Source organism: Thamnophis elegans, chromosome 4, assembly GCF_009769535.1.
Source record: "Thamnophis elegans isolate rThaEle1 chromosome 4, rThaEle1.pri, whole genome shotgun sequence".
Classification (NCBI taxonomy): Eukaryota; Metazoa; Chordata; class Lepidosauria; order Squamata; family Colubridae; genus Thamnophis; species Thamnophis elegans.
In genome coordinates this window covers 133284333-133311411 of record NC_045544.1, presented here as the reverse complement: position 1 = coordinate 133311411, position 27079 = coordinate 133284333, and the positions used below count along the sequence as shown (strand labels likewise).

Sequence of the window (27079 nt, the reverse complement as noted above, 5' to 3'; positions counted from 1 at the left end):
GAAACATTGTGGACCATTGCATTAAGTGATTCCACAGCTGTCTTAAAAATCATGGTCCAAAAGAATTTTCAATTGTTCCTTGTGAAACTAGAAGTGATTTAAGGATTGGGCTACAAGGCTCAATGCTGGATCTGCTACTTTACAAAATGTTCAATAATGACTTGAAAGAAAAGATGGATGGAATACTTATCTAATGCAGAAACTGGGCAGGTTAATTATTATGATAGATGGTTTGATGTCTGAGAAGCGGATTGAAAATAACAATGAATTCTAATAAAGACAAAAGGGGAATTCTTCAAGAAATTTGGGGGGGAAATCAAATATATAAACTGTGGAATGGGGAAAACCTGGCTTGGTAATGCTTTATATCAGTATTTCTCATCGTTGGCAGTTTGAAGATGTGAGGACTTCAACTCCCAGAATTGAAGTCCACATATCTTCAAGCTGCCAACGATGAGAAACATTGATTTATGAGGACTGGACAAACTTAATATAAGAGAGCAGGGTTACTGTGACTGCTAAAATGGCAAATGCAATGTTTAGTCTGCAATCAATGTCATTTCCAAATGGCAGAACGGTGATTGTTTTGCTATATTTTGCCATTGTATTCTGCAAATTGTGTCCAATTTGGGGAACTTCATTCCAAAGACAGATTCTGAAGGACACTTTTAAACGATGGCAAACAAGCACAGGGAGGATAAATCGGCGGGTTGAAAGTTCAACCTCGCCAACAGAAAATGTGACGGGAGATGTACACAAAACAAGAATGTCTTTTTGGTTTGAACCCCCAAAAGAAACCACGTTCCAAATTTCTTCCAAATCTTTCGGATCTGTCCTGGTTTGGCAGAAGCCATATTTGGGGGGGTTCTGGTATTGGCTGCAACAAAATCTGCGAAATCTCTGGCAGAGCCAGAGGTGGGTTGCCAATTTCTTTACTGCCGGTTTGGACACGCTCAACAATTCTGAGCATGTGCAGAAAAATCCGGGCAGGTGGGCGGAGCCTCCTGCTGCCGCTACGCCCGGTTTGGCCAATCTGGGCAGAACCGGCAGCAACCCACCTCTGGGCAAGGCTGATATGCAGGTCCCTTGCTATGGCAGACTCTGGTCACTAGACCACTCATCACAGACATTCCCCTGGCAGAATTACAAAGTTGGAAGGGACCTTGGAGATCTTCTAGTCCAACCATCTGCTCAAGCAGGAAACCCTATATACCAGGGATGGCGAACCTTTTTTGGCTCGCATGCCATAAGCGAGGGGGAGCATGGGGGTGGGGTGGGGTGTCGTGCGTGGGTGTCCTGCACCCATAATGCAATGCGCAACCCCCCCAACACGTATGCGCGCATGCCAGGCATGACCCTCCATTTTTTGTATGCTTTTTTCGCCCTCCCCAGGCTACAGAGACTTTATAGGAGCCTGGGGGGGGGGGCAAAAACAGCCTCCCCTGCCCCTCCGGAGCGCAAAAACCCAGCCCTACGGGCAAACTGGAAGTTCAGGAACAGACTTCCGGTTTGCTCGTAGAGTAGATTTAAGCCCTCCGGAGTCTTCAGGGGCCTTCCAGAGGCTTCCCTGAAGGCTCTGGAGGGCAAAAAATGACCCTATGAGCAAACTGGAAGTGACTTCCCATGGCCTGACAAATGCTCTGCATGCCACCTGTGGTACACGTGCCATAGGTTCGCCATCCCGGCTATATACCATTTCAGACAAATGGCTATCCAACATCTTCTTAAAGACTTCCAGTGTTGCTGCATTCACAACTTCTGGAGGCAACTTCTGTTCCACTGATTAATTGTTCTCACTGTCAGGAAATTTCTCCTTAGTTCTAAGTTGCTTCTCTCCTTGATGAGTTTCCATCCCTTGCTTCTTGCTCTGCCTTTGCTTTGCTTTCCCTTCTTTCTTTGCCACTGCTGATATCCCATTGCAGTAATTCTCACCAGCCTGTCCACTGCTTTGATCTTGGCACCATCCTGGTTATCTCCTCCTCACTGTGATGGTCTCATCAGGAATTGAGGGGCCCTTGGTTGAGCACCAAGCTCAGAGAGCACCAAAGGCCCCTCATTTCAATCCTGAGCTATAAATATTCTCCATTACTGGTCATCAGGAATTGCCAAACAAGCTTCTGGTGTGGTATTTCCCATTGGCCTGTCTTCCCATTCTACATTCATTGATTCATGGATTCATTGATTCATGGATTCATTGATTCATTCATTCAAATATTCATGAAATGAGTGGCCCTTATTTGAATGAATGAATGAATGAATGAATGAATGAATGAATGAATGAATGAATGAATGATATTTTATTTATCAAGTTGACAGGGCCATTCACTTCATGCCAAGAAATTTTGGACTACGAACAATAAAAAGCAATGATTAAAATGTAAGAATGTAAGAATCAATTAAAATAAATAAATAACATTAAGTAAAAACAACAACCTTTCTACTGCCTCTTCCCTTCTCTACCCTCACTCTTCTGCCCAGCCTTGGGTTTTTGACACTCTTTTGCTGGGGTCTCCAATCTTGGCAACTTTAAGACTTATGGGCTTCAACTCCCACAATTCCTCAGCCAGGTGGAGTTGAAGTCCACAAGTCTTAAAATTGCCAAGATTGGAGACCCCTGCCCTTTTGCCTCCCTACCAAAACCACTTCTGCTCCAAATTCACATTTTGGCCTGTAACAGAAACCAAACATTCAAAACATGCATATTTTGGTTTGTACACGGATCAGCCATTTGGGCACAGAATGCTTTCTAAATCCCTAGAAATAGATATGTTTGGATTTGAGCAATGATGGCCGAGGTAATGGGACTTGCAAAAGGATCATCTGGAAAAAGCCTGCAATCTGCTCTTCCAGACTAAAGGGCAAGCAATAATGGATTTAAGTCACAGAAAGGAAGGTTGAATGTCAGGAAAAATTTGCTAAGAGTAAGAAAGGTTTGATAGGTAAAGGTTCCCCTCGCACATATTTGCTAGTTGTTCCTGACTCTAGGGGGCGGTGCTCATCTTCGTTTCAAAGCCGAAAAGCCAGAGCTGTCCGAAGACGTCTCCGTGGTCATGTGGCCGGCATGACTAACCGCTGAAGGTGCACGGAACGCTGTTACCTTCCCACCAAAGGTTTTTTCTCCTTGCATTTTTACCTGCTTTCGAACTGCTAGGTTGGCAGAAGCTGGGACAAGTAATGGGAGCTCACTCCATTACGCAGCACTAGGGATTCGAACCGCCGACCTTTCTGATCGACAAGCTCAGCGTCTTAGCCATTGAGCCACTGCGTCCCCTTAAAGGTTTGATAGGGTCGTATTATTCTTATTTAGGCTTCATGACTTCAAGGGTCTCTTCCAACGCTAAGATTCTCTGGCTGAGTTTACACAACTGGCTGGTTACAAATCTACCGGCCACAAGATTCCCACAAGCTGCTTCTCTAGGTTACTTGCTTATATTTTGGGTGGTTTAGCCGGTTCCACCACAAATCCGTGAAGCCCTTATCCGCGGAGACATAAGCGCGAAGACTAATTCGCGCCGTTCTAAGCGCTAAGGAAAAACGCGACCCTACCGCGATGACATAATCGCGGAGGGCAAATCCGCGCATTCCCAAGCACTCAGTACCCTAAACCTAACGCTAAACCTAACGCTAAACCTAACCCTAAACCTAACCCTAACCCTAACCCTAAAACAAACCCCTAAACCTAATCCTAACCCTTACCTTAATTGAAATCGGCTTTCTGCCGCGGCGCCGTTTTAAAGCGCCCTTCTGTTGCCACGCTGTTGTCGCGGCGGTGATGACGCGCGGTGATGACGTCGCGGCTTTAGCGCCGCAATTTTAGCACCGCGATTTTGACGAGCGCGATTTTGTCGTGCCACGGGTTTAGCCTGGCCGTTCCGTTAATTTAGTTTGCGGTATTGCGCAAACCTTCAAAACCGGCTAATTCTACAACCAGTGTAATTTGCTTTTATTTATTTAAATTTATAAGCGAGTTGTATGAATGCAGTCCATGACCATACTGTTCAATCTCTCATGACAGGAGTCTCTCCATTCTTGGCAACTTGAAGATTTGTGGACTTCAACTCCCAGAATTCCTTAGTCAGACATGCTGGCTGAGGAATTCTGGGAGTTGAAGTCCACAAGCCTCAAAAGTTACCAAGTTTGGAGTTCCCTGCCTTACAAAATGAGTATAGTAAACAAAGAGGGGGAAAATAAAACGCGGAGAGCAAAATGGAAAGAGAGATTGCAGAGTGGGGAGAAGAAGAGATGAAAATGGCCGCTGTACTTGCCTTGCTCCTTGAGTTTACATTTAAGAGGCAGACCCCACAAGCCAGTTCCTGAGCGTTTTTAATCCCTGGGCGAAGCATGCAGGAGGAGAAATCCAGTGAGTTTTCATCAGGCTGCAGGGAGAAAAGAGGAAGATCTTAACATTTCTCTGGGGAGCAAAGAAATGAGCCAATCAAACTTTTATTCTAGAAGAGCCTCTTCTGTCTGGAAGGATCTGTGCTGGAACTGTGAGACCCAGTTTGGTTTAGTGTTTAAGGCGCCAGGCTAAAAAAACGGGAGTTCTAGTCTTGCCTTAAGCATAAAAGCTAAACTGGGTGACTTTGGGTCCATCACTCACCCTCAACCCAATTCGCCTCATAGGGTGGTTTTTGTAGGGAAAACAGGAAGAGGATGTTGTGGTGGATATGTTTGCCACCTTGAGTTCTTTGTAAAAATCGTAAAGGTGGGAGATAAATAAATGTAAATAAACATAAGTAGGAAGAGGCCTTTCTCATAACTTGCTCTTTCGACCTTGAACGGCTGAGTTTCCTATGCCAGAGGTGGCACGCGGAGCCCTCTCTGCAGACACGCAAACCGTCGCTCAGCTCCACTGCGCCTACGGGTGTACCTTCCGCTAGCCACCTAATTTTCAGGTCTCTGCCATGTATGCAGGAGACGTGCGTGCATGCACGGGGGGGGGCATGGGGGAGCATGGTGTGTGTGGCATCCCTCCCCCCCCAGCCTGTTTTTGGTCCCAGGAGGCTTCAGGGAGGCCTGCTAGGCCCAAAATGGGGCACAGGTATGTGTGCCACCCCTCCACAGCCTGCTTTCGATCCAAGCAGCCTTCAGGGAGGCCTGTTAGGCCCAAAATGGGGCACAGGTGTGTGTGTCGCCCCCCCCCCCCCCCCACGGCCTGTTTTTGGTCCCAGGAGGCTTCAGGGAGGCCTGTTAGGCCCAAAATGGGGCACAGGTGTGCATGCCTCCCCCCGCAGTCCGGTTTTGGTCCAAGGAGGCTTCAGGGAGGCCTGCTAAGTCCAAAACGGTGTATGTGAATGTTGCACATGCACTGCATTATGGGTGAGCGCACACGCACACATGCTTTTGGTACGCGAGGACAAAAAGGTTAGCCTTCACTGTCCTAGAGAGACCTCCGAATAAAGCAGATGTTCTTCCTTTGAACTTCCTTCCTTCATGAGGTGATACAGGAAGTCCTTGACTTCTGACCCCAATTAGGACCAGAATTTCCATCGTAAGTCAGACCTAACTTTACAACAATTTTTACAGTGGTTTTTAAATGAATTACCATTAAGTGAATCACATGGCTGTTAAGGGAATCATGCAGTCCGTTAAGCAAAATTGGGCTTCCCCAGTGGCCATTTTTTTGCTGGAAAACAGAATTGAAGATTGCAAACGATGATCAGGTGACTGCAGGACATTGCAACCAAGCGCAAATGTAAGCCTTGTTCGAAGTGAAGTGCCTGAATTACAAATCGTATGACTGACAGGGTGGTGCGACAGTTGTAAGTGCGAGAACAGGTTGCAAGTAATTTTTTTCCTGACACTGTTGTAACTTTGAACCATTGTTAAACAAACTGTCAATAAGCTGAGGACTAGCTACAATTCCACAGGGTTGCAAAAATGTCAATTATTGGTTTCTATATGTGCACAACATGCCCCCAGACTTGATGAAAATTAGCTTAGGGCAGGGATTCCTGGAATGAAGGCCTTGTATAATTCAGGCAATGCCTGTATTAGGATAATAAAACTGAGGGTCCTTGGTGCTCTCTGAGGTTGCCTGTTTTCTTGCAGACGTTTCATTACCCTAACTAGGTAACGTCATCAGTGCTAGTAAGGGGTGCTGTTTGCTGTCAGTTTATCTTCTGGTGTCTTGCCTGTCTGGGTGGGTGGAGGCAGACTTAGGGATTCTTTGGTTGGGCTATTTGCTGGTGGCTCTTTAGCAGTTTCTTGGCTGGGGTATGGCTTACTTGATGGTTGGTCTGAATTTAACCTTTTGAGTTAGTCTAGGTAGATCTAGGCAATCAGGTCGCTGGACTATTCAAATAGTCAAGCTATTCTCCAAAGCACCTGAGGGCAGGACAAGAAGCATTAGATGGAAACTAATCAAGGAGAGAAGCAACCTAGAACCAAGGAGAAATTTCCTGACAGTTAGAACTATTAGCCAGTGGAACAACTTGCCTCCAGAAATTGGGAATTCTCTAACACTGGAAGTTTTTAAAAAGAGACTGGATAACCATTTGTCTGAAACAGTATATAGGTTTTCCTGCCTGAGCAGGGGGTTAGACCAGATGACCTCCAAGGTCCCTTCCAACTATTCTATTCTATTCTATTCCTATTCCTTTTCCCATTCTATTCCATTCCATATTTTATTCTATGTTTATCTGGACTTAGCCTCAGAAATATATATGCTGCCACTCACACATATGCAGTGATCATAATGGCTTAATGAAATTATATGCAGATACAATCCAATTCAACCGTTCTCCTGGCCCCACAGATGTTCCTCAAGCAATTATTCAAAAGCCGCTTACCGTTAACGCTGCAAGGGACATGAATCCAATCAGGTTATTCCACACTTTATCGATATCCTTCAGGAGCAGTTGGAGCTTCTCACTGCAGACGGCGGTGGCTTTGATGCCCAGCTCCACGCGCTTGGTGACTCGATAAACTTCAACGACCCCTAGGAAGCATTTGAAAAAAGAGCAAGAGACACAGCAAGAGGTCATACGGGCAAAGGGGGATGGATTTACCTGTATCATATATGAGATATAGTCTTAGCTCAGAAGGCACTGTGACTAACAGAACTGAAAGATTAACAGAGTTGGAAGGGACCTTATAGGTCATCTAGTCCAACCTCTCCCCCTCACTCAAGCAGGAGACTTTATACCATTTCTGACAAATGGCAGTCCAATCTCTTCTTGAAAGTCTCGTGATGAAGCCCCCACAACCTCTGAAGGCAATCTGTTTCATTGATCGATTGTTCTTGCTGTCAGAAAGTTCCTCCTTATTTCTAGATTGAATCTCTCCTTGGTCAGTTTCCATCCATTATTCCTTCTCTGGCCTTCAGGTGCCTTGGAAAATAGCTTGACCCCCTCCTCTCTGTGGTAGCCCCTCAAATATTGAAAGGCTGCTATCCTGTCTCCCCTGGTCCTTCCCTTCACTAAACTAGCCATGCCCAGCTTCTCTAACCATCGTTCATATGTTGTAGTTGTTAGGTTGAGGGCTGCCTGCACTTGGGCATTAAGTCCCACCATTTTTGCACAGGCATTTAATTTCTCATACTGCTTCTGAACCAAGAGAGTTGGGAGGATGTCCCTCCCCCATCCTTCCTGTTTCCTTTAAAACCTAGGTGAGCAAGGTGATGGCGGTGAAAAAGAGACACAGAGATGAATAGCCAAGAGAAGAAACTATCTTTGCAGGGAGGACTACTATAGGATTTCGCCTCTATCATACGGAAGAGAAAGAAGCCAATCAACCCATTGTCAATGGAGATTCTCAGTCCTCCAGGTCATGGTTGTGACCGACAGGGTCACAACCATGACTAACCCTTTGAGGCAACCAACCCATTGGTTAACTGCTCACCTGGCAGTCTCTGGTTTGATTTGCATGGAAGAGTTGGCAGGGGCAGATGGTTCACACAGGATATCTACTCCCCACCCCAATAACCCAGTTAAATATACCATGTCAACAGAACCTTAATATTTGCTTGGGCCAGAGACAGGTTTTCGGGGTCTTTTGATACAGGAAAATCTTTGCCGTCTGTTGGATGTTGAGGACTTTTGATTCTCATTTGTGCATCCAACCATGGATGAGTTAGATCACTGACCAAATCACATCATGATTTATAAAAGGTAATTTACTTGAAATAGCAACATTTCAAGGGAAAGTAGGCAGAAAGACAAGTATTTGTCTATAACTTTGAGATGGGCGAGATTTAAATCTCGCCCATCTCAAAGTTATAGACAAATACTTGTCTTTCTGCCTACTTTCCCTTGAAACCTCTATAGACAACTAGAAGGGAACTAACTAACTACAAGGGAACTAACTAACAGTAAGTACAAGGGAGCTAACATGGGAAGAATGTTTCTTCTGATGTTAGATTCCTTGTAGTTACTGTTAATTGTTGTCTATGGAGATTCTCTGTCATCCAGGTTGTCCCAAAGGTGCATTTTTCAAGAGGCAACTGGACTTTCTTGTTATTCTTTGAAGATGTTTCACTTCTCATCCAAGAAGCTTCTTCAGCTCTGATTGGATGGTGGGACATGGAAGGATTTATACTCCTTGCAGACAGCTTATAGTTATTGTTACTTCTAGTTACTTCCCTTCTATTTTTAGTTCCTGTTCTATAAATCGATGCCTATCAGCAAGGTTCTCCAACCTTGGCAATTTTGCAACTTGTGGACTTCCAACTCCCAGAATTTTGCAGTCAGAGTTTGTTGCAGCAATCCCATCCAGAAAGCACACACAGAGGTAAATGATTCAGCAGAATTCATTAATTTCTCTTTATATGTAATATAACACATGAAGTAAATATACAATACCAAAAGCAGGTTTTCCAACATGGTAGTAAATACAAGCAAACACAGGCAAAGGAGAGAACAGTTTCAGTTTCAGTTCAGAGCAGCAGACCAGTTTAGAGCTCAGCACAGACTCAGAGCTTTGAACAGTTGAGCTAAGCCACACCCAGGCTCCTCGTTGCTCACACAGCAAATACTGTTTCAGTTTCCTAACAGCCCTCTTTGGCTGACCCAGTTGCCATGTCTATTCATTGGCTGACCTTGTTACCATGTCTTCCCAGTCCAAAACTCTGACAGAGTTGAAGTCCACAAGTCATAAGGTCACCTAGGTTGGAAACCCCTGCCTTTAAGGAGAAAACTCCCTTCTTCCCAGCCAACCATCCTCACAAGCACCTGGTTACTTTTAATTCATGTTACAAGTTGTCCTTGACTTACAACCATAATTGAGCTCAGAATTATAGCCATAGCAGTCATAAATCGAAGTGCCACATGACAAGATTTGAAGTTATGACTGTTTCCCACAATGGCCGTTAAGCAAACACCATGGTGGTTAAGAGAATCCATTTTCCCAGTGGATGTTTTTGAGTCGACTCAGCCTTCCAACCTTCCGAGGTGGGTAAAATGAGGACCCAGATTGTTGGGGGCAAGAGGCTGACTTTGTAAACCGCTTAAAGAGGGGCTGTAAAGCATTGTGAAGCAGTATGTAAGTTTACGACTTAGACTCTAAGTGCTATTGCTAGAAACGAAGTAAATGCCAAAAACTGCCAAAAAAGATCACACATTGTGGTCGGGTAACCGTGGGATGTTGCAAATGGCCATAAAGGTGAGCCAGTTGCCAAGTGCCCCACAAAGCATGTGTATTTGGCACTTGCAACTCCAAATGGTTCTTAAGCAACTGGTCGTAAGTCGAGAACTACCTGCAATTGTGTTACTGAGATATGAAATGAAATAAAATTATACCTAATAAATATTCCATGCCCTGCACAGACTGGATGACTTCAGTACATACAGAAGAGCTGCTGATTCCGTTCAGGATGTCATTCGCTTTCTTGATGACCTATGAGAGGAGAGGTTCACTTTAGCACAGGTGCATCAAAGTTACACAGTCAGCTGCTGAATTCTATCCAATGTTTATCCTACACAGCTTGCTTTACATACGGTAAAGGTAAAAATTCCCCTCACACATATGTGCTAGTCCAGAGATGGTGAACCTTTTTTGGCTCGCATGCCAAAGTCGGGGGAGCGCAGGGGGGGGGGTCGTGTGCAGACGTGCTGCACCCATAATGCAATGCGCAACCCCCCAGTGCGCATGCATGCACTACAGGCGCGACCCCCATTTTTTGCATGCTTTTTCCGCCCTCCCCAGGCTCCAGAGGCTCTAAGACCTTAGAGGTCTTCTAGTCCAACCCCCTGCTCAAGCCGGAGATCCTATACCATTTCAGACAAGTAGCTGTCCAATCTCTTCTTCAAAACCTCCAGTGTTGGAGCACCCACAACTTCTGGTGGCAAGCTGTTCCACTGGTTAATTGTTCTCACTGTCAGGAAATTCCTCCTTAGTTCTAGGTTGCTTCTCTCCTTGATTAGTTTCCACCCATTGCTTCTTGTCCTGCCCTCAGATGCTTTGGAGAATAGCTTGACTGTCTCTTCTTTGTAACAGCCCCTTAGATAATGCAACACTGATCTCATGTCACTCTTAATCCTTCTCTTCATTAAACTAGACCTGCCAATTCCTGCAAATGTTCTTTTTGTTTTAGCCTCCAGCCCCTTAATCATCTTTGTGGCTCTTCTGTGCACTCTTTCCATAATTTTTTATATTGTGACAACAATATAACACAACCAACTGAATTCGATTGTACAAACTATTCTCGCGGCTCTATAGATGTCGTGACCAACTTTCCCCTTTTCAAATCACCATGTAACACCTACATAAAAAGAAAGGAAGCTATTCATGTAGATGGTGGTCACTTACTTACCTGCAGCGCACTTTCCAAGCATCTCTGCCATTCATAGGCATATCTCTCACTTTCCTAGTGGGAGAAAGTAAAAGAAACAATTTCTACAAAAAAACCAACATGGAATGATGTTTTAAGAGTGAATATTTTTCTGCACGGGAGAGCCAAATCCAGGTGTGGAAGATCAGAAACTTTTCAAATTCTCCTTCATCTATAACATAACAATTTGGGAAGGAAAGTTGTGGGTCTCTTCCCACCAAGTTGGGAAGATGAAATAGGGCATTTTGATCACTATCCGCTAGGAAAACTGGTTCCCTCCTACTGTCATTTTGGAAGCACATTAAATGGGCTGGTTCCAAAGAATTATTGGTATGCATGTTGCCTCTTGATTGGAAAATGGGGCTGAACATGGGCTGGTGGGTTTGGTTTATGAGATGGGTTGCTCTCAATCATTTTTCTCATTTGTATTTTATTTTTTGTTCCTTGTCATCATCTTCTTTGTGTTCTTTTTTAATTTTTATTTTAAACACTTAAACACATCAACAAAAACATACGCATGACTTACAAACAACACTGGAACTGAGTGTTCCTTCTCACAACAGATACTGATCGGTACATCTTTACAGTTATTATTTCCCCTTCTATGCATTCTAATTTGACATTTATGGCCACCTTGTTTTTTACTCCTTTGCTTTCGTTGTTTGTGTTAAGTTATTTGTAACAGACTATCATATTCCCTTTGTTATACTGTATATCTTTCTCTTACGTTTATATATCTTAAATTATGCTTCCTATCCTCTTATCGCTATATTCTTATTTTTCTACAATACATTTTACATTTCCCGATTTCTTATTTCTATCCTCTAATCCAGTGATGGAGAACTTTTTTTGGCTCGTGTGCCAAAAGCGGGGGGAACGCAGAGGGGTCGTGCGCATGCATGCCACACCCATAATGCTATGCGCATGACCCCAGCGCGCATGCATGCACAACCAGCATTCTCCCCCCATTTTTGGCGTGCTTTTTTCATCCTCCCCAGGGTCCAGAGGCTTTACAGGAGCCTGGGAAGGGCGAAAACTGCCTCCTTGCCCCCCTGGAGGCCCTCCGGAGGTTTCAGGAGCTTCCCTGAAGCCTCCAGAGTGCGAAAAACCGGCCCTATGAGCAAACCAGAAGTTCAGGAACTTACTTCCGGTTTGCTCGTAGGGCTGGTTTTAGCCCTCCGGAGCCTTCAGGGGCCTTCAGGAGGCTTCCCTGAAGGCTCTGGAGGGCAAAAAACAACCCTACTAGCAAATGGGAAGTCACTTCCGGTTTGTCCGTAGGTCCATTTTTCATCCTCTGGAGTCTTCAGGGAAGCCTCCTGAAGGCCTCTGAAGGCTCCGGAGGGCTAAAATCGGCCCCACAAGCAAACCAGAAGTATGTTTCCTTAATTTCTGGTTTTGTGCTCTGGAGGCTTCAAGGAAGCCTCGGGAGGGTGAAAAATGGCCTCAAAAGAAGGATGAAGTCAGTTGGCCAGCGCGCGCATGCGCGCTGGCCAGCTGACAGGGTAACGCCTCATGTGCCCTGACAAATGGCTCTGCGTGCCACCTGTGCCATGCGTGCCATAGATTCGCCCTCATGGCTCTAATCATTTGTACCACTTTTCCCAAACTAAATATTCTGATTCCTCCTTTCCTTGAATTTCTTTAGTCAATTTGTCCATCTCCGCGTATTTTTCCTTATTATCATCTTTGTTCCATACTGTGTTACTTTTTCATTTCTGTCCATATGGTATTCTGGTCGCTGTGATAATATGTAAAATTAGGTGTAGCATTTCTTTACTGTAATTTGTTGTGGTTAGACTTAATAGAAATGTCTCTGATTTCCAATCTACCATATTTTTCGGAGTATGACACACCAAGGTTTTGAAGAGGCAATTTTTTTTAAAAAAGTAGGTAGGTAGATAGAGGGATAGAGAGGGAGAGAAAGAGAGAGAAATACAGTAGGTAGGTAGGGAGAAAGTGTGTGTAGGTAGGTAGGTAGGTAGGTAGAGGGATAGAGAGAGAAATAGAAAGAGAGAGAGAGAGAGAAGGTAGGTTGGTAGGCAGAGGGATAGAGAGAGAAATAGAGAGATAGAGAAATACAGTAGGTAGGTAGGGAGAAAGTGTGTGTAGGTAGGTAGGTAGCTAGAGGGATAGAGAGAGAGAAATAGAGAGAGAGAAATACAGTAGATAGGTAGGTGTTTCTACTGGCACAGCACTTGATCAATTTAATTCTCATCAATCAGTTAAAAAGTTTTCCAAAAGGGGAAAAAAAGTTTTTGCACTCTACAAACCTCACAAAAATGGGCCAGGTTTTTTTCAAAACAAAGGCATGAATAGCCTTGGAGGACTGGTAGAATGCTCCTGGGGGGAGGGGAACGAGCAAAACCGACTCAGTTTTTTTTGCAAAAAACGGCCCCAGGTTTTTTTTGCCAAGAAAGGGCATGCATAGCCTTTAGGAGGCTTGTAGAGTGCTCCTGGGGGCTGCCCCCCCCCCAAACAAGCAAAAAACTGCCCCTAGGAGCTCTTTGAAAGCCTCCATAAGGGTATGCACAACCATTTTGGTGAAGGAGGCGGGGCTTCAGGAGGCAAAATATGCTGTTTTCAGTGTATAAGACGCACCTAGATTTTCAGTCTCTTTTTTGAGAAAAAATGTGCGTCTTATACTCTGAAAAATATGGTATATGATTCCCGGTTATGTCTTCTAGACAGTTTCTAATTTTAATCCAGAATGTTTATGCTGCCTCACATGTCCACCGTGTGTGGTAATAAGTCCCATAAGATTTTCGACACTTCCAGCACATCGGGGATACGTTTGGAGATATTTCCGCGAGTATCACGGACAGCGGGTGCATTCTGTAAAACATTTTGTAGTGGTTTTCCTTGTATGCCGCAGACGTGGTCAATTTCAAATTTGTTCCCCAAAGTTTTTCCCATTTTTCCAACTCTATATTATAACGGAAATTTAAGTTTGGGAAGAAAAGTTGTGGGTCTCTTCCCACCAAGTTGGGAAGATCAAACAGGGGATTTTGATCGCTATCCGTTAGCAAAACTGGTTCCATCCTACCGTCATTTTGGAAGCAGGTTAAACGGGCTGGTTCCAAAGAATTTTTGGTGTGCATGTTGCCCCTTGATTGGAAAATGTGGCTGAGCATGGGCTGGTGGGTTTGGTTTATGAGATGGGTTGCTCTGAATCATTTTTCTCATTTGTATTTTATTTTGTTCCTTGTCATCATCTTTTTGAATGACCCCATAATCCTTTGCAGGGTGGAACCTGGGCAACCGAGTGAAGCTGAGTGTCTACTGGCCGGATGCCCTTCCTGTCGCCAATGCAGTTTTGTTCAGCAGATAGAATCTCAATGTGCCCAGAGAGAGAGAAATATCTGCCTCTATGTAGGATCAAACTCACAGCCTCCTGATTGTGAGGCCAGAGCACCACCTCTAGGCTAGCGCACCACTCATTTTGTTGCTTGCACTCCTACTGAAATCTGGAATGAATTGGACAGCATGCAGATATGTTTGTAAGTATTTCTCAAACTCAGGAAGTTTTATTATCTATGGACTTCAACTCCCAGAATTCCCCAGCCAGAGTCTGGCTGGGGAACTCTGGGAATTGAAGTCCATAGATCTTAAAGTCGCAGAGACTGAGAAACGCACTGCTGTAGGCAATAAGTGAAAGAATCATAATGAAAACTGAGCGTATCGGGGAAACAAGGTAGCTACAACTCGGCTTCTCTTTCAGCAGCTCCCTATTCTGCCCACAAGGATTTTTGCCTCACCTGCATTTGCAGTTTGGCACCTGCTTAATCAAGCCATTGTTTTCAGCACAGATGCTCCAAGCCACAACCCATTTTTTGGTTCTCCCCTTACCTCTACTTCTCCAGTAAGGTCTTTGTACTTGTCTCGGATGACAGGCAGCGAAGGCTTCTCGCTCAGCGTGTTTGATCGATCCCTAAAGGGCTGCTCCACTGGGGGCAGAGGGGAGGAGCCCAAACTTAGGGTCCTTTTGTGAGAACCTGGAAAGAAAGACAGGTATTAAAGGGGTGGTGAGGTTAGGGTGAATACAGATATTTCTTGACTTATGTTGGAAGAAATATCCTTCTGGGTTCAGTTCCAGGTGGGGAAAAAAGACACTGGATTAATGGAAATTGCTTGGAAAGAATGTTTATTGATGGTGGGCAGGAGGATATGCATGGTTTGAGATCCTGGGGGAAAAAGGGAAGAGGTGATGAGAGTGCCTGAGTTTTACACCCTCTCTGGGCTTTTGAATTTGAGCTTGTATTCTGATTGGTTGTCAGACTCCCATGGGGCCATGCAGAAGCAACTCTGTAGACTGTCCTGAGTCCCTGGTTGAGCCTTGCTGGGTGATGTAATCTTCCCAGGTGCCATGTGGTGAGATGGGTAAAGGGTGACATTGGTTGCCACGATGTAGAAAAGATGCGGAGACTCTAGAAAGAGCGCAGGGAAGAGCAACAAAGATGGTTAGGGGACTGGAGACTAAAACATATGAAGAACAGTTGCAGGAACTGGGTATGTCTAGTTTAATAGAAAGAAGGACTAGGGGAGACATGATAGCAGGGTCCCAATATCTCAGGGGTTGCCACAAAGAAGAGGGAGTCAAACTATCCAAGGCACCTGAGGGTAGAACAAGAAGCCATGGGTGGAAACTAATCAAGGAGAGAAGCAACTTAGAACTAAGGAGAAATTTCCTGACAGTTAGAACAATTGATCAGTGGAACAGAAGTTGCCTCCAGGACTTGTGAATGCCCCAATACTGGAAGTCTTTAAGAAGATGTTGGATAGCCATTTGTCTGGAACAATATAGGGTTTCCTGCCTAGGCAGGGGGTTGGACTAGAAGACCTCCAAGGTCCCTTCCAACTCTGCTATTGTATTGTATTTAATCTTATCATGTCCTGAGGGCCATGTCTTAATCCCAACACCCTAGATCTTAAGGGGTATGTGTGGCAGGGAGCTGTAGGAAGCTTCTTTGTCCTTAAAAACATGTTTCTCCTTTTCTCATCCAGGGAAACATAATATTCTGCCTTTTTAATATTTCCTAGAATATTTCATTTTTCTAGGAGAGGGGTGGGTGCTAACTTCCTACACGTACAACCACAAGAAGCAATGGGTGGAAACTAATCAAGGAGAGAAGCAACTTAGAAGTAAGGAGAAATTTCCTGACGGTTAGAACAATTAATCAGTGGAACAGAAGTTGCCACCAGAAATTGTGAATGCCCCAACACTGGGAGTCTTTAAGAAGATGTTGGATAAAACACAGGTATCTATTATAAAAAAGAAGAAGTATATCAACTGGTTACAACATGCTTTGGTGCTTCTTTTTTCCTGCCTTGTCCTTTGTCGTTTTTGTCTTTTTTTTTGTTCTATTTTTTTCTTTTTTCTTTTTCTTTTTGATTTTTTCTTTTCCCACTGGTGTGGGCAGGTATTGTTCAAGACTATTGTATTAATATTTTTAAATAATAATTACAGTCAAATGAAAATGGATATATAATAATGCTTAAGTTAATATGAGTTATGTTTGTTGACCATGGAGGATCTGTAATCGATTGATACATTTTCTACAGATGTAAAGAAAGATGCTGTACTTGTTTCAATTAAAATTAAAAAAACATTTATTATAAAAAAAAAGAAGATGTTGGATAGCCATTTGTCTGAAATGGTATAGGGTTTCCTGCCTAGGCAGGGGGTTGGACTAGAAGACCTCCAAGGTCCATTCCAACTCTGCTATTGTATTATATTGTATTGTATTGTATAATCAGTGGAACAGCTTGCCTCCAGGAGTTGTGAATGCTCCATCAATGAAAGCTTTTAAGAAAAGACTGGACAACCATTTGTCTGAAATGGCATAGGGCTGTGATGGTGAACCTATGGCACGCGTGCCAAAGGTGGCACATGGAGCCATATTTTCTGGCATGCCAGCCATCAGCTCTGGAGTGCATGCATGGGCCGGCCAGCTGATTTTTGGCCTTCCGGAGAGCCGGAGCAGACCATTTTCGCCCAGGCTTCAGGTAAGCCTCCGGAGGCTGGGGAGCATGAAAAAGAGGCCCAACGGGCCAACCGGAAGTTCATTCCCAAACTTCCAGCTGGCTCGCTGGGGCCATTTTTTGCCCTCCAGAGCCTCCAGAACCCGGGGAAAGGTCGTGTGTGCATTTGCAGGTTGGGTGGTGTCATGTGCACATGCGCAGGTGGGCAGGGATGATTGAATTGGTGATAGCATGAGCGAACACAATTTTGGCAAGCTATAAGAAAAAGGTTGGCCATCACCGGCATAGGGTTTCCTGCCAGAGCAGGGGGTTGGACGAGAAGACCTCCAAGGCCCCTTCCAATTCTGCTATTGTATTGTATTGTATTGTAAAAAAAACAACAGAAAAAAAAGATGACGGCTCCCAGGATCGAACCGGTATGGTCCCATGTCCTGCCAAGTTACTACCTATTTGGCCAAACCGGTAGGAACCCACCTCTGATTCAAAGTTACAACCGTAGTGAAAAGAGTGACTTACGACCATTTTTCACACTTATGACCGTTGTAGCATCCCCATGGCCATGTGATTTACATTTGGATGCTTGACAACTGACTTACAGTTACGACAAGCAAGGTCAACGGGGGAAACCAGATTCCCTTCAGAGCTTTGTTCCTCATTTAAGAACTGCAGTGATTCACTTAGCAAAGGTGACGAGAAAAGTCGTAAAATGGGGCAAAACAAACTTCTCACTCAACAGCAGTTAAGTCGTGGTCGTAAGTACAGGACAACCTGTAATTACAACCACAATATCAGCGTGGGATTCTCACCTTGAACAGAGAGGTCAAAAGTTGCCAGCTCGCTTTTGATCATTTCTTCACTGGATTTCATTTTCCCTTGGGAAGTGGCTAATAAAAAGTCAAATTTGCTGATTTTGGGTTTTTCACCCTGAAACTCCCCAAAGTCATCAAAAACTTCTTTTCCAGCCTCTGAGGAGACGGAGGCTGAGTCAGCCTCTTGAGGGCCGCCTGCGGTTGGTCTCTCGTTTCCACCGTCCGGAGGTCGAGCAAACTCTCCGAAGTCTTCAACTTCGTCCTCGCTTTGGTCGACAGAACGAGGACTGGAACCTTGGAAGTTTGCAAAAGATGAGAACTTCACGTCCTCGTTCGCAAAGGTTGTCACCTTGGAAACGGTGGTCACGGTGATGTTTTCAGAGCTGCCGAAAAAGGTCTCCTTCTTCTGGAGGACAGAGGTAGCTAAGGAGGCTTCGTTTCCTGCAGGAGCGGAGGAGGGGGTAGACTTCCTGCTCTGATAGACATCTTCTTTATCCAACCAGTCGCAGCTTGGGAAGCTACTCAGAAGGGAGCCACTGCTATACGATCCAAACGGGGCACATTTCAAGTCATCCAGACCTAAAAAGAGCAACAAACATCCAAAGAGTTAAGGAAGGGATGGGCGATCTTCTCACCAAACCTCTTGCAAATCAAAACCAAAGGGGGAGACAACATCTGGAGTGGGTGAATTTAGACTAGAAAAGAATAACAGAGTTGGACCTTGGAGGTCTTCTAGTCCAACCCTCTGCTCAGGCAGGGAACGTTATACCGTTCCAGACAAATGGCTATCCAACATCTTCTTAAAGACTTCCAGTGTTGGGGCATTCACAACTTCTGGAGGCAAGTTGTTCCACTGATTAATTGTTCTAACTGTCAGGAAATTTCTCCTCAGTTCTAAGTTGCTTCTCTCCTTGATTAGTTTCCACCCATTGCTTCTTGTTCTACCCTCAGGTGCCTTGGAAAATAGTTTGACTCCCTCTTCTTTGTGGCAACCCCTGAGATATTGGAAGACTGCTATCATGTCTCCCCTAGTCCTTCTTTTCATCAAAGTAGACATACCCAGTTCCTGCAACAGTTTCTCATATGCTTTAGCCTCCAGTCCCCTAATCCTCTTTGCTGCTCTTCTCTGCACTCTTTCTAGAGTCTCCACATCTTTTTTATATCTTGGCGACCAAAACTGGATGCCGTATTCCAAGTGTGGCCTTACCAAGGCATTATATACAAGTTGAGAAACTCCAGTTGCTCCTTCAACTCAAATATCAGAGGTCAGTTCCTTAGCATTCCTCCACGCTCCCCTACCAGAAATAGGATGGGTAGCTTAAAGAAATCGATTATTTTGTTGTAGCAAGGAGATGAGAGAACGTATCCACCCAAGTATCTAAGGAGACATCCAGGTCATGGTTGTCCCAAAGCTGCTTTTCCAAAAGGCAACTAGTTTCTTGGTTTCTTTTTCCCCCTTTGAAAATGTTTTGCTTCTTATTCAAGAAGTAGTGAGAACAGAAGAAGCTTCTTGGATGAGAAGTGAAATGTTTTCAAAGAAAAAACACATTCCCAAGAAAGTCTACTAGCCTTTTGGAAAAAGCACCTTTGGGCAGTGGTGAAATGTAAAAAGTTTTGCCACCTGGGCGTGGCCTGGTGGATGTGGCCTGGTGGGGGGGTGTCATGTGACTGGGTGGGCATGGCCAACTTTTAAAAATTTGGTAAAGCATTTTTTACTACCTATTCGCCTGAACCTGTATTAAAAATTGCTCTAAGTAGAGGAAAAAAAGGTTCAGCGGTGCTGTGTGATCATGGGAACCTTTCCCCCCCCCCCACACATTTTTTAAAGAATTTTTTTTGCTATCGCTTTGGGCCAATAGATAGTAAAAAAAAATCTTTAAAAAGTGAAAAAAGGAAGGGATGGGCGATCTTCTCACCAAATCTCTTGCAAATCAAAACCAAAGGGGGAGACAACATCTGGAGTGGGTGAATTTAGAATTTCCCACGATCACACGGCACAGCTGACTGTCATACAACCTTTTTCCCCCCACTCTTTAAAGCATTTTTTTCTTGCCTATTCGCCTGAACTGGCAGGGGAAAAAGTGCTTTGAAAAGTGGGGGGGGGGGGGAAAGCTTTCGACAATCGCACGAAACAGCTGTGGGGCATGTGATTGTCAGAAATCTTTTTAGCTACTGGTTCGCAGAACCAATTACAATCGTCCCTACCGCAAACCAGTGTGAACCAGTAGCATTTCACCCCTGCCTTTGGGATCTCCACCGAAAGACATTGTCCTGGTTCTAACTTTGACTTCCACTGGATTTATGTGGTGCTCTGCTTCAACTGCGACCGTTCCTCTTGGCCTTCCTCCCCCAGCTGTTGGATCACAGCTCCCATCACCTGTAACCACCACCTCAATCTGCTGGCTGTGGGGATGAAAGAAGGGTACAGGTAGTCCTTGACATATGGCCAACATTGAGGTCGTGCTCACATTTGCGAACTGGTAGGGAAGGCAAGTGTATACCACCCCTGGCTAAGAGCAAGTGTTTTTGGCTCAGTTTAGATCAGTTGCCTTATTCAGGGGTGTCCAACCTTGTCAACTTTAAGACTGGTGGACTTCAACTCCCAGAATTCCCCAGCCAGGCAGCCAATATTAGGAATAAACAACCTGCATCACTGAAATTTGTTTCTTCAGCATTAAGGACTAGTTTTTTGGCTCAGTTTAGATCAGTTGCCTTATTCAGGGGTGTTCCAACTGTGGCAACTTTAAGACTGGTGGACTTCAACTCCCAGAATTTCCCAGCTAGGCAGCCAATATCAGGAATAAACAACCTGCATCACTGACATTTGGTTCTTCAGCATTAAGGACTAGTTTTTTGGCTCAGTTCAGATCAATTGCCTTATTCAGGGGTGTCCGACTGTGGCAACTTTAAGACTGGTGGACTTCAACATGCTGGCTGGGGAATTCTGGGAATTGAAGTCCACCAATCTTAAAGTTGTCACAGTTGGACATCCTTGGCCTTATGTAATAAAGAGAACTGGGATTGCACTGAGCTAAAATCCACAACAACATATGTCCCTTTCAAATAGGGATTCTCCCTATTTCCTCAGCAGCTATGTGGGGGAAAGCAGTGGTGGGTTCTGGGCAGTACGGCCCTGTACGGGCATACTGGCAGCAACTGGGAGCAGCAGCTACCATACCAGAACCGTGGCTCATTGGGCCCGCCCGCCCGCGGTCCTTACCGCTTTTTGAGGGAAATGGGCCAATTGTGCACAGTGTACGGCGCCTGTGCGACCTCCGCCGAGCAGCTGGGGCATTGCAGGGCGGTGGTATGCATATGTGTGCGCAGCGTGTGTGCCTGAGGTGGACGCCCGGCCCCATCGCAGCGCATCGGTTGCGACGGGATCCAGAACTCACCACTGGGAGAAAGAGAATGCATACAAGGCCCAAATATGCAATTGAGGGATTGTATGTGGAATATTAATTTACAATACAATACAATACAATAGCAGAGTTGGAAGGGACCTTGGAGGTCTTCTAGTCCAATCCCCTGACTAGGCAGGAAACCCTATACTGTTTCAGACAAATGGCTATCCAACATCTTCTTAGAGACTTTCAGTGTTGGGGCATTCACAACTTCTGGAAGCAACTTCTGTTCCACTGATTAATTGTTCTGTCGGGAAATTTCTCCTCAGTTCTAAGTTGCTTCTCTCCTTGACTAGTTTCCACCCATTGCTTCTTGTTCTACCCTCAGGTGCCTTGGAGAATAGTTTGACTCCTCCTTCTTTGTGGCAGCCCCTGAGATATTGGAAGATTACTATCCAATATTTCATTGTGTGGACTCTATATAGCCTTCATTGTTGATGAGCAGAACATCATGATTTCCAACAAACGGCAGGATCAACCCAACATTCCAACCTGCGTTGTTATTAAATGAATAAGAAGCAATTGTTTGGTGATCAGGAGATGATAAATTTATGAAGAAGACATGTAAATGAAAGGACAAGCTCTATGGGTGTTCAATGCTATTATGTCAAGTATGTCAAACTACCTTTGCCAAGATTTAGGTGACCTGCCTAGGCCTATAGGTAGCAAAAATCACCTTAAGTTTATGAACTAGGTGGCTGTGTCTGCACTCTTTCCAACTTGAAAACTGGCATGTATTTATGACTGTTATGGGTTCCCAAGGTCATGGGATCACCTGTTGGGACCTTCTGACAAGCAACGGGGAAGTCAGCGTCACTTAACAACTATGTTACTAGCTTAACAACTGCAGTGATTCACTTAACAACCGTGGCAAGGAAGGTCGTAAAATGGGGGCAAAACTCACTTAACAAGCGTCTCAATTAGCAATAGAAATTTTCAGCTCCATTGTGGTTGTAGGTCAAGGATTACCTGACACTATAAACCCTATTTATTTCATAGAATTCTTCCTGCTATGCAGCTATTAGAAATTATATTTTGAGACTGGCTCTTAATACATAAATACTTTACTTATCCATTTTTGTATGGTTTACAGATTCCGTCAGCCACTTTCCCCATTTATTAGCAAAAGAAAAAAAAGGCCTCAACAAACAAAATCAAAAAAGAGAATTGTAAATTAAAAGGTTGTTTTCCAGAAATCTTCCATTTCTTTCCATGTCTTCAACAGCTTTACCCTGGAGAATGTCATTTCCTACTTAGTTCTAATAAAGCAGCCGTCTTAGTTCCAGTTAGTTGCATAATCATCAAACTCATTTTTTAAAAATCTTTTTCTGAAGTTATAACTCCCTTTCTTTATTCTAGCTCTGTTAACTACCAAAGACAGAAAGACAGAGAAAGAGAGAGAGAGAAATAGAGAGAGAAAGAGAAAGAGAGAGACACTTTTCATATAGAAGGGGATACAATTGCTTTAAACTTTTTTTTTTTTTTCCTGATGACCAGAAATTTCTGGACTCAACAAAAAAAAAGTGGGGGTGGGGGGAGAGGAGGAAGGAAAAACCACACATGCTCAGACTTTCAAATTATGCCAAGATAAATATTTATTTAAACACAGCAGGACTTACAGATCACGAAAAAGAGAATGGTATTACAGGAGCTCAAAGGAAATCATCAGAGTCAAAAGCATGCAGGCCAGTCTTTTTGCAGAAGAGAGATTATCAAAGCCGGTTTTCCAAAAAGGCACATTCACACAGGAAAATGTCAAGTTGAAAATAAAAGGCATCAGAGAGAAGTGGAGGAAAAGAGACAGTCGGAAGGAAAATCTCTACCCCGGTTCTGATTCGAAAAAAAATAATTTTTTTTTTCTTCTGATGCAAGGCTTCCGCCAGTTTTGCAAACTCAGCAAATTGGCCCATCTTCCAGCTGTTTAATCGCACTGCAACCGTTTTTGAAAGGGTCAATGGAGGCAAATTAGGGGAAGAGGTGGGGGGGGGGAAGACCGCCACCCCCAAGGCCAAGACAATTCAATCCAATCAGACAGAACGGAGAAAAGGGCTCTTAACATTTGGCAGAAAAGTAAACAAACAGGTTGAAATGAACAAGCAGAGATGCATAGGAGGTTATAAACCTGGGTCAAGATTGTTAATTCCACAATAATGCCAGGGCATTTCGTGTTTGTTACCTTTCGTTCACAGAAATAAAGAACAAAGTTTAAAGAGACAGTATCCCCTTGAAAGAGCTAGAAAAAGTCCCTTCATTCCTGCGGTGTTAAAGAGCATTTAAACTGAAGAGTAATTTATTTGAATATCCTCCACCCCCCCACCCACCCACCCCGCTCATTATCACAGACAGATTCCTTCGAGTTCTCATAGCTGGATTTTGGTCACATAAACTCTGAGAATGGAAACATTAAACGCTAGTTTTGTTTGCAATGTATGCTAATACTGGAATAACCAGATGGTAAGAAGTCCTATGTAACCACCAGAAAAGCACCCTTGAGCAGGGGTGAAATTCAGCAGGTTCTGGAGAACCGGTAGCAGAAATTTTGAGTAGTTCGGAGAACCGGCAAATACCACTTCTGGCTGGTCCCAGAATGAGGAGGGAATGGAGATTTTGCAGTATCCTTTTCCAGGGAGTGGGGTGGGAATGAGGAGTTTGCAGTATCCTTCCCCTGGAGTGGAGAGGGAATGGAGATTTTGCAGTATCCTTCCCCTGGGGCGGGGAGGAAATGGGGATTTTGCAGTATTCTTCCCCCAAGAGTGGGGAGGGAATGGGGATTTTGCAGTATCCTTCCCCCAAGAGTGGCGTGGGAATAGAGATTTTGCAGTATCCTTCCCCAGGAATGGGGATTTTGCAGTATCCTTCCCCTGGAGTGGGGAGGGAATGGGGATTTTGCAGTATCCTTCCCCCAAGAGTGGGGTGGGAATGGGGATTTTGCAGTGTTCTTCCCCAGAAGTGGGGAAGGAATGGGGATTTTGCAATATCCTTCCCCTAGAGTGGGGAACGAATGGGTATTTTGCAGTATCCTTCCCCTGGAGTGGGGAGGGAATGAGGATTTTGCAGTGTCCTTCCCCTGGAGTGGGGAGGGAATGGGGATTTTACAGCATCCTTCCCCTGCCACACCCACTAGTAAAAAAAATTGAATTTCACCACTGCCCTTGAGGAATGGGAAAAGGGAATACTGTCCCTTTCTGACAATTCAGTTTACAGACCAATAGAAACGAGCAAAGAAAAAAAAGATATCTGCTTTCAATTAAAGTATATATGAAACATTACCAATTCAGAACTTGAAAAGTCCCCCCCCTCCTCTCTCTGTATATATACTGTACATTACAGCTTAGGGCTGTGAACATATTTCAGAGAAGGCGCTTTAGAGTACCAGTCTGTTAACTCTTGAAAGCAGCTGTGGGAATCCGAGAAAAGATGTAGCTGTTTTAAAGGGGTGGAGATATGTGCTACATGCACGGATCCTGTATGATTGCTCTTTGGAATCAAATCTGGACCACTTCACAGCTCTAAGATATACACAGAGAGAAGAAAAGAGAGGCAACAGGACAGAAAAATAGTTGATTTATCAAATAACAGTAGACAGAAAGCCCCAAGAAAATTTAGATAAGAAGAAATTTTGTAGTCGGAGCGGATGAAAGTGCTTCTTTGTCATTTTAGCTATCAGCATCTAAGGCGGTGTTTCTCACCCTTGGAAATTCTAAGCGGTGTGGAATTCAACTCCCAGAATTCCTCCACCATTCACCCATGCTGGCTGGGGAATTCTGGGAACTGAAGTCCGCACCTCTTAGGAGTTGCCAAGGTTGAGAAATCCTGATCTAATCCTGATCTAAGGAGCCAAGGTGGCGCAGTGGTTAAATGCAGCACTGCAGGCTACTGCTAGATCAGCAGGTCAGCGGTTCAAATCTCACCGGCTCAGGGTTGACTCAGCCTTCCATCCTTCCGAGGTGGGTAAAATGAGGACCCAGATTGTTGGGGGCAATATGCTGACTCTCTGTAAACCGCTTAGAGAGGCCTGAAAGGCCTATGAAGCGGTATATAAGTCTACTGCTATTGCTATCTAAGCGTTCAAAAAATAGCTGAGGACTTGCCATTCCCTTTCCTCTTGGGATTAAATTCTTCTTACGCCTTAACTTCATTTTATCACTAAGTCTGCATCAAAAAGAACCATGGAAAATGCCACCTAAGCTTGATTCGTAGACAATCGTTAAAATACTTAGCAGTTGATCTTAGTTGGCATTAACCATTTCTTTGGCACAGCTGGAATGGCAAACTGTGGATATGGGTTCTGGGATTTTGATTGAGAGAACAGAGAAGTCCACTATTGATCCGTTAATCGTGATTGGGAAATGGAAATATGAACCCTGAAGAGGCCCTTGGCACCAGAAAGTAGATAAATACTTGATTTCAGAAGATAAGGAATGGGGGTGGGGGGTGGGGAATCATTCTCTATAAAGTTTAGCATCAAAACATAATACTGATTTAATCAACCTCAGGATCCAGAATGTATCCCTCGGTGCAAATTGAATGGCAGTCACCAATCCTTGAATTGCTACGGACAATTAATTCATCCAACAATCACTAAGAAAGATTAGAAAAATAGTAGGAAAAAAGTGCTTTTGAAAAACTCAAAATTTTAAAAAAATATTCAAGGACAAGCATGGTAGGTTCCAGGCGACTGGATAACCAACTAGACCAGATCAAACATTTTAACACTCCCCCCCCCCAAAAAAAAATGTTTAATTTTTCACGAAGCAAGTTTATTCCTGATATTTCAAACACCCTGTTAGAGAAATCCCCTTCTTCTAAAACCACCAAAGGGTTTGTTTCTATGTTCCCTACCTAAAAATAGACTATAAGATTACAGTACAGTTATTTTTTCTCCTCTTTTCACTTACGATCTGGGGTGGGATAGAGGAAAGTGAGAAAGAAACAGCAACTTACCATTTTCTTCCTTATAACTGATGCAGAAGTAAATGGTTTCTGGAGCAACTATTTCTTTGCCACCTATATTAATACTGATTAACCCTTGTTTGTGCTGGAATATTGTGATTTTTCCCTTGTTTTTTTAAAGGCCACAAAATTCAGGGATCCACCCACTGAGAAATTGTACCCCCCTTCCCCCAATCACCAATCCATGAGGTGTTTAATTTAATGATTTACAACTAAGCTGGAGATAACCTATTCATTCTCTGTACGGTATTTGTTCATTTCCCAAAGAAAACTAAAAGGAGGAAAATTCAGTACAACGGTGTTTCTCAACCTTAGCAACTTTTAAGATGCACAGACTTCAATTCCCAGAATTCCTCAGGTAGCATAGCTGGTTGGGATATTCTGGGAGTTGTAGTCTACAAATCTTAACTTTCCCAAGATTGAGAAAGACTGCAAAATAAGATTTCCTTGCTTTTTCATTAGAGAGACAATTAAAGAGGCATTAGTGTTGTTTGCCTTTCAAATGATGCAAATGGGAGAGAGACCAATCCGCCATGTCCTTCTCACCCATCATAATTTAGTACAGATGAGAAAACCCAAGGAATTGGCCACACCCAGGTATCCCAGAGGACAATGATATTCTGTGGGGCCTTTCTATGGAAGGATGGCTTCCAACCTAATAGCAGTTGATGCAAAAGGATTGGTAGAATCCAGTAGAATAGTGATCTCAGTGTTATGTTTTCCTAGATCAAAGTCTATTATTTGCATCCTGAGACAGATTAGCCATGAATGACTATTTCAATGCCAGTATTGGGGATCTATTTTGCAGACTGCATACCAGAATGAAAATAAAATACATTAATAGTACCATTCTGGCTTTATAAAGCTGTCATAATTGTCTCTGTGTGAATCCGGAATGTTAAGAAAGCCATCGATCCACAGTTGGAGGAAAATATCACAATTTCTAGCATTAAACATAGCTAGGGCCTGGACTTCTGTTATTATTGCTAATTTCTTCCAGAATACACAGGGATGACAATCTAATGATCTGTGCAAATGTGATATAGCAGCTATATTATTCAAAGTATATTCTGGTGCAGAAATTGCATGAGGCAGGATTTCAAGTGAATACTGGGTGTATCTTCAACTGGGCCAAATTTAGGGACTGACCCGCTAAGTACGCATTG

General features: G+C 44.0%; 1 protein-coding gene across 3 annotated transcripts in view; it reads right to left on the bottom strand.

Annotated features, from left to right (window-relative positions):
- SYNRG (synergin gamma) overlaps positions 1–27079 on the bottom strand; it is a 93960-nt gene that overhangs the window by 6470 nt on the left and 60411 nt on the right. For 2 of the 3 annotated variants that reach the window (XM_032215588.1, XM_032215590.1), the window contains 7 exons: positions 17554–18135; positions 14615–14760; positions 10751–10804; positions 9738–9834; positions 6792–6940; positions 5546–5626; positions 4266–4376 (listed from right to left, as the gene is read on the bottom strand). In XM_032215588.1, the coding sequence (XP_032071479.1) occupies positions 4266–4376; positions 5546–5626; positions 6792–6940; positions 9738–9834; positions 10751–10804; positions 14615–14760; positions 17554–18135 (1220 nt within the window). The remainder of the gene's footprint in view (positions 1–4265; positions 4377–5545; positions 5627–6791; positions 6941–9737; positions 9835–10750; positions 10805–14614; positions 14761–17553; positions 18136–27079) is intronic. The other variant, XM_032215589.1, reaches the window with a different exon arrangement.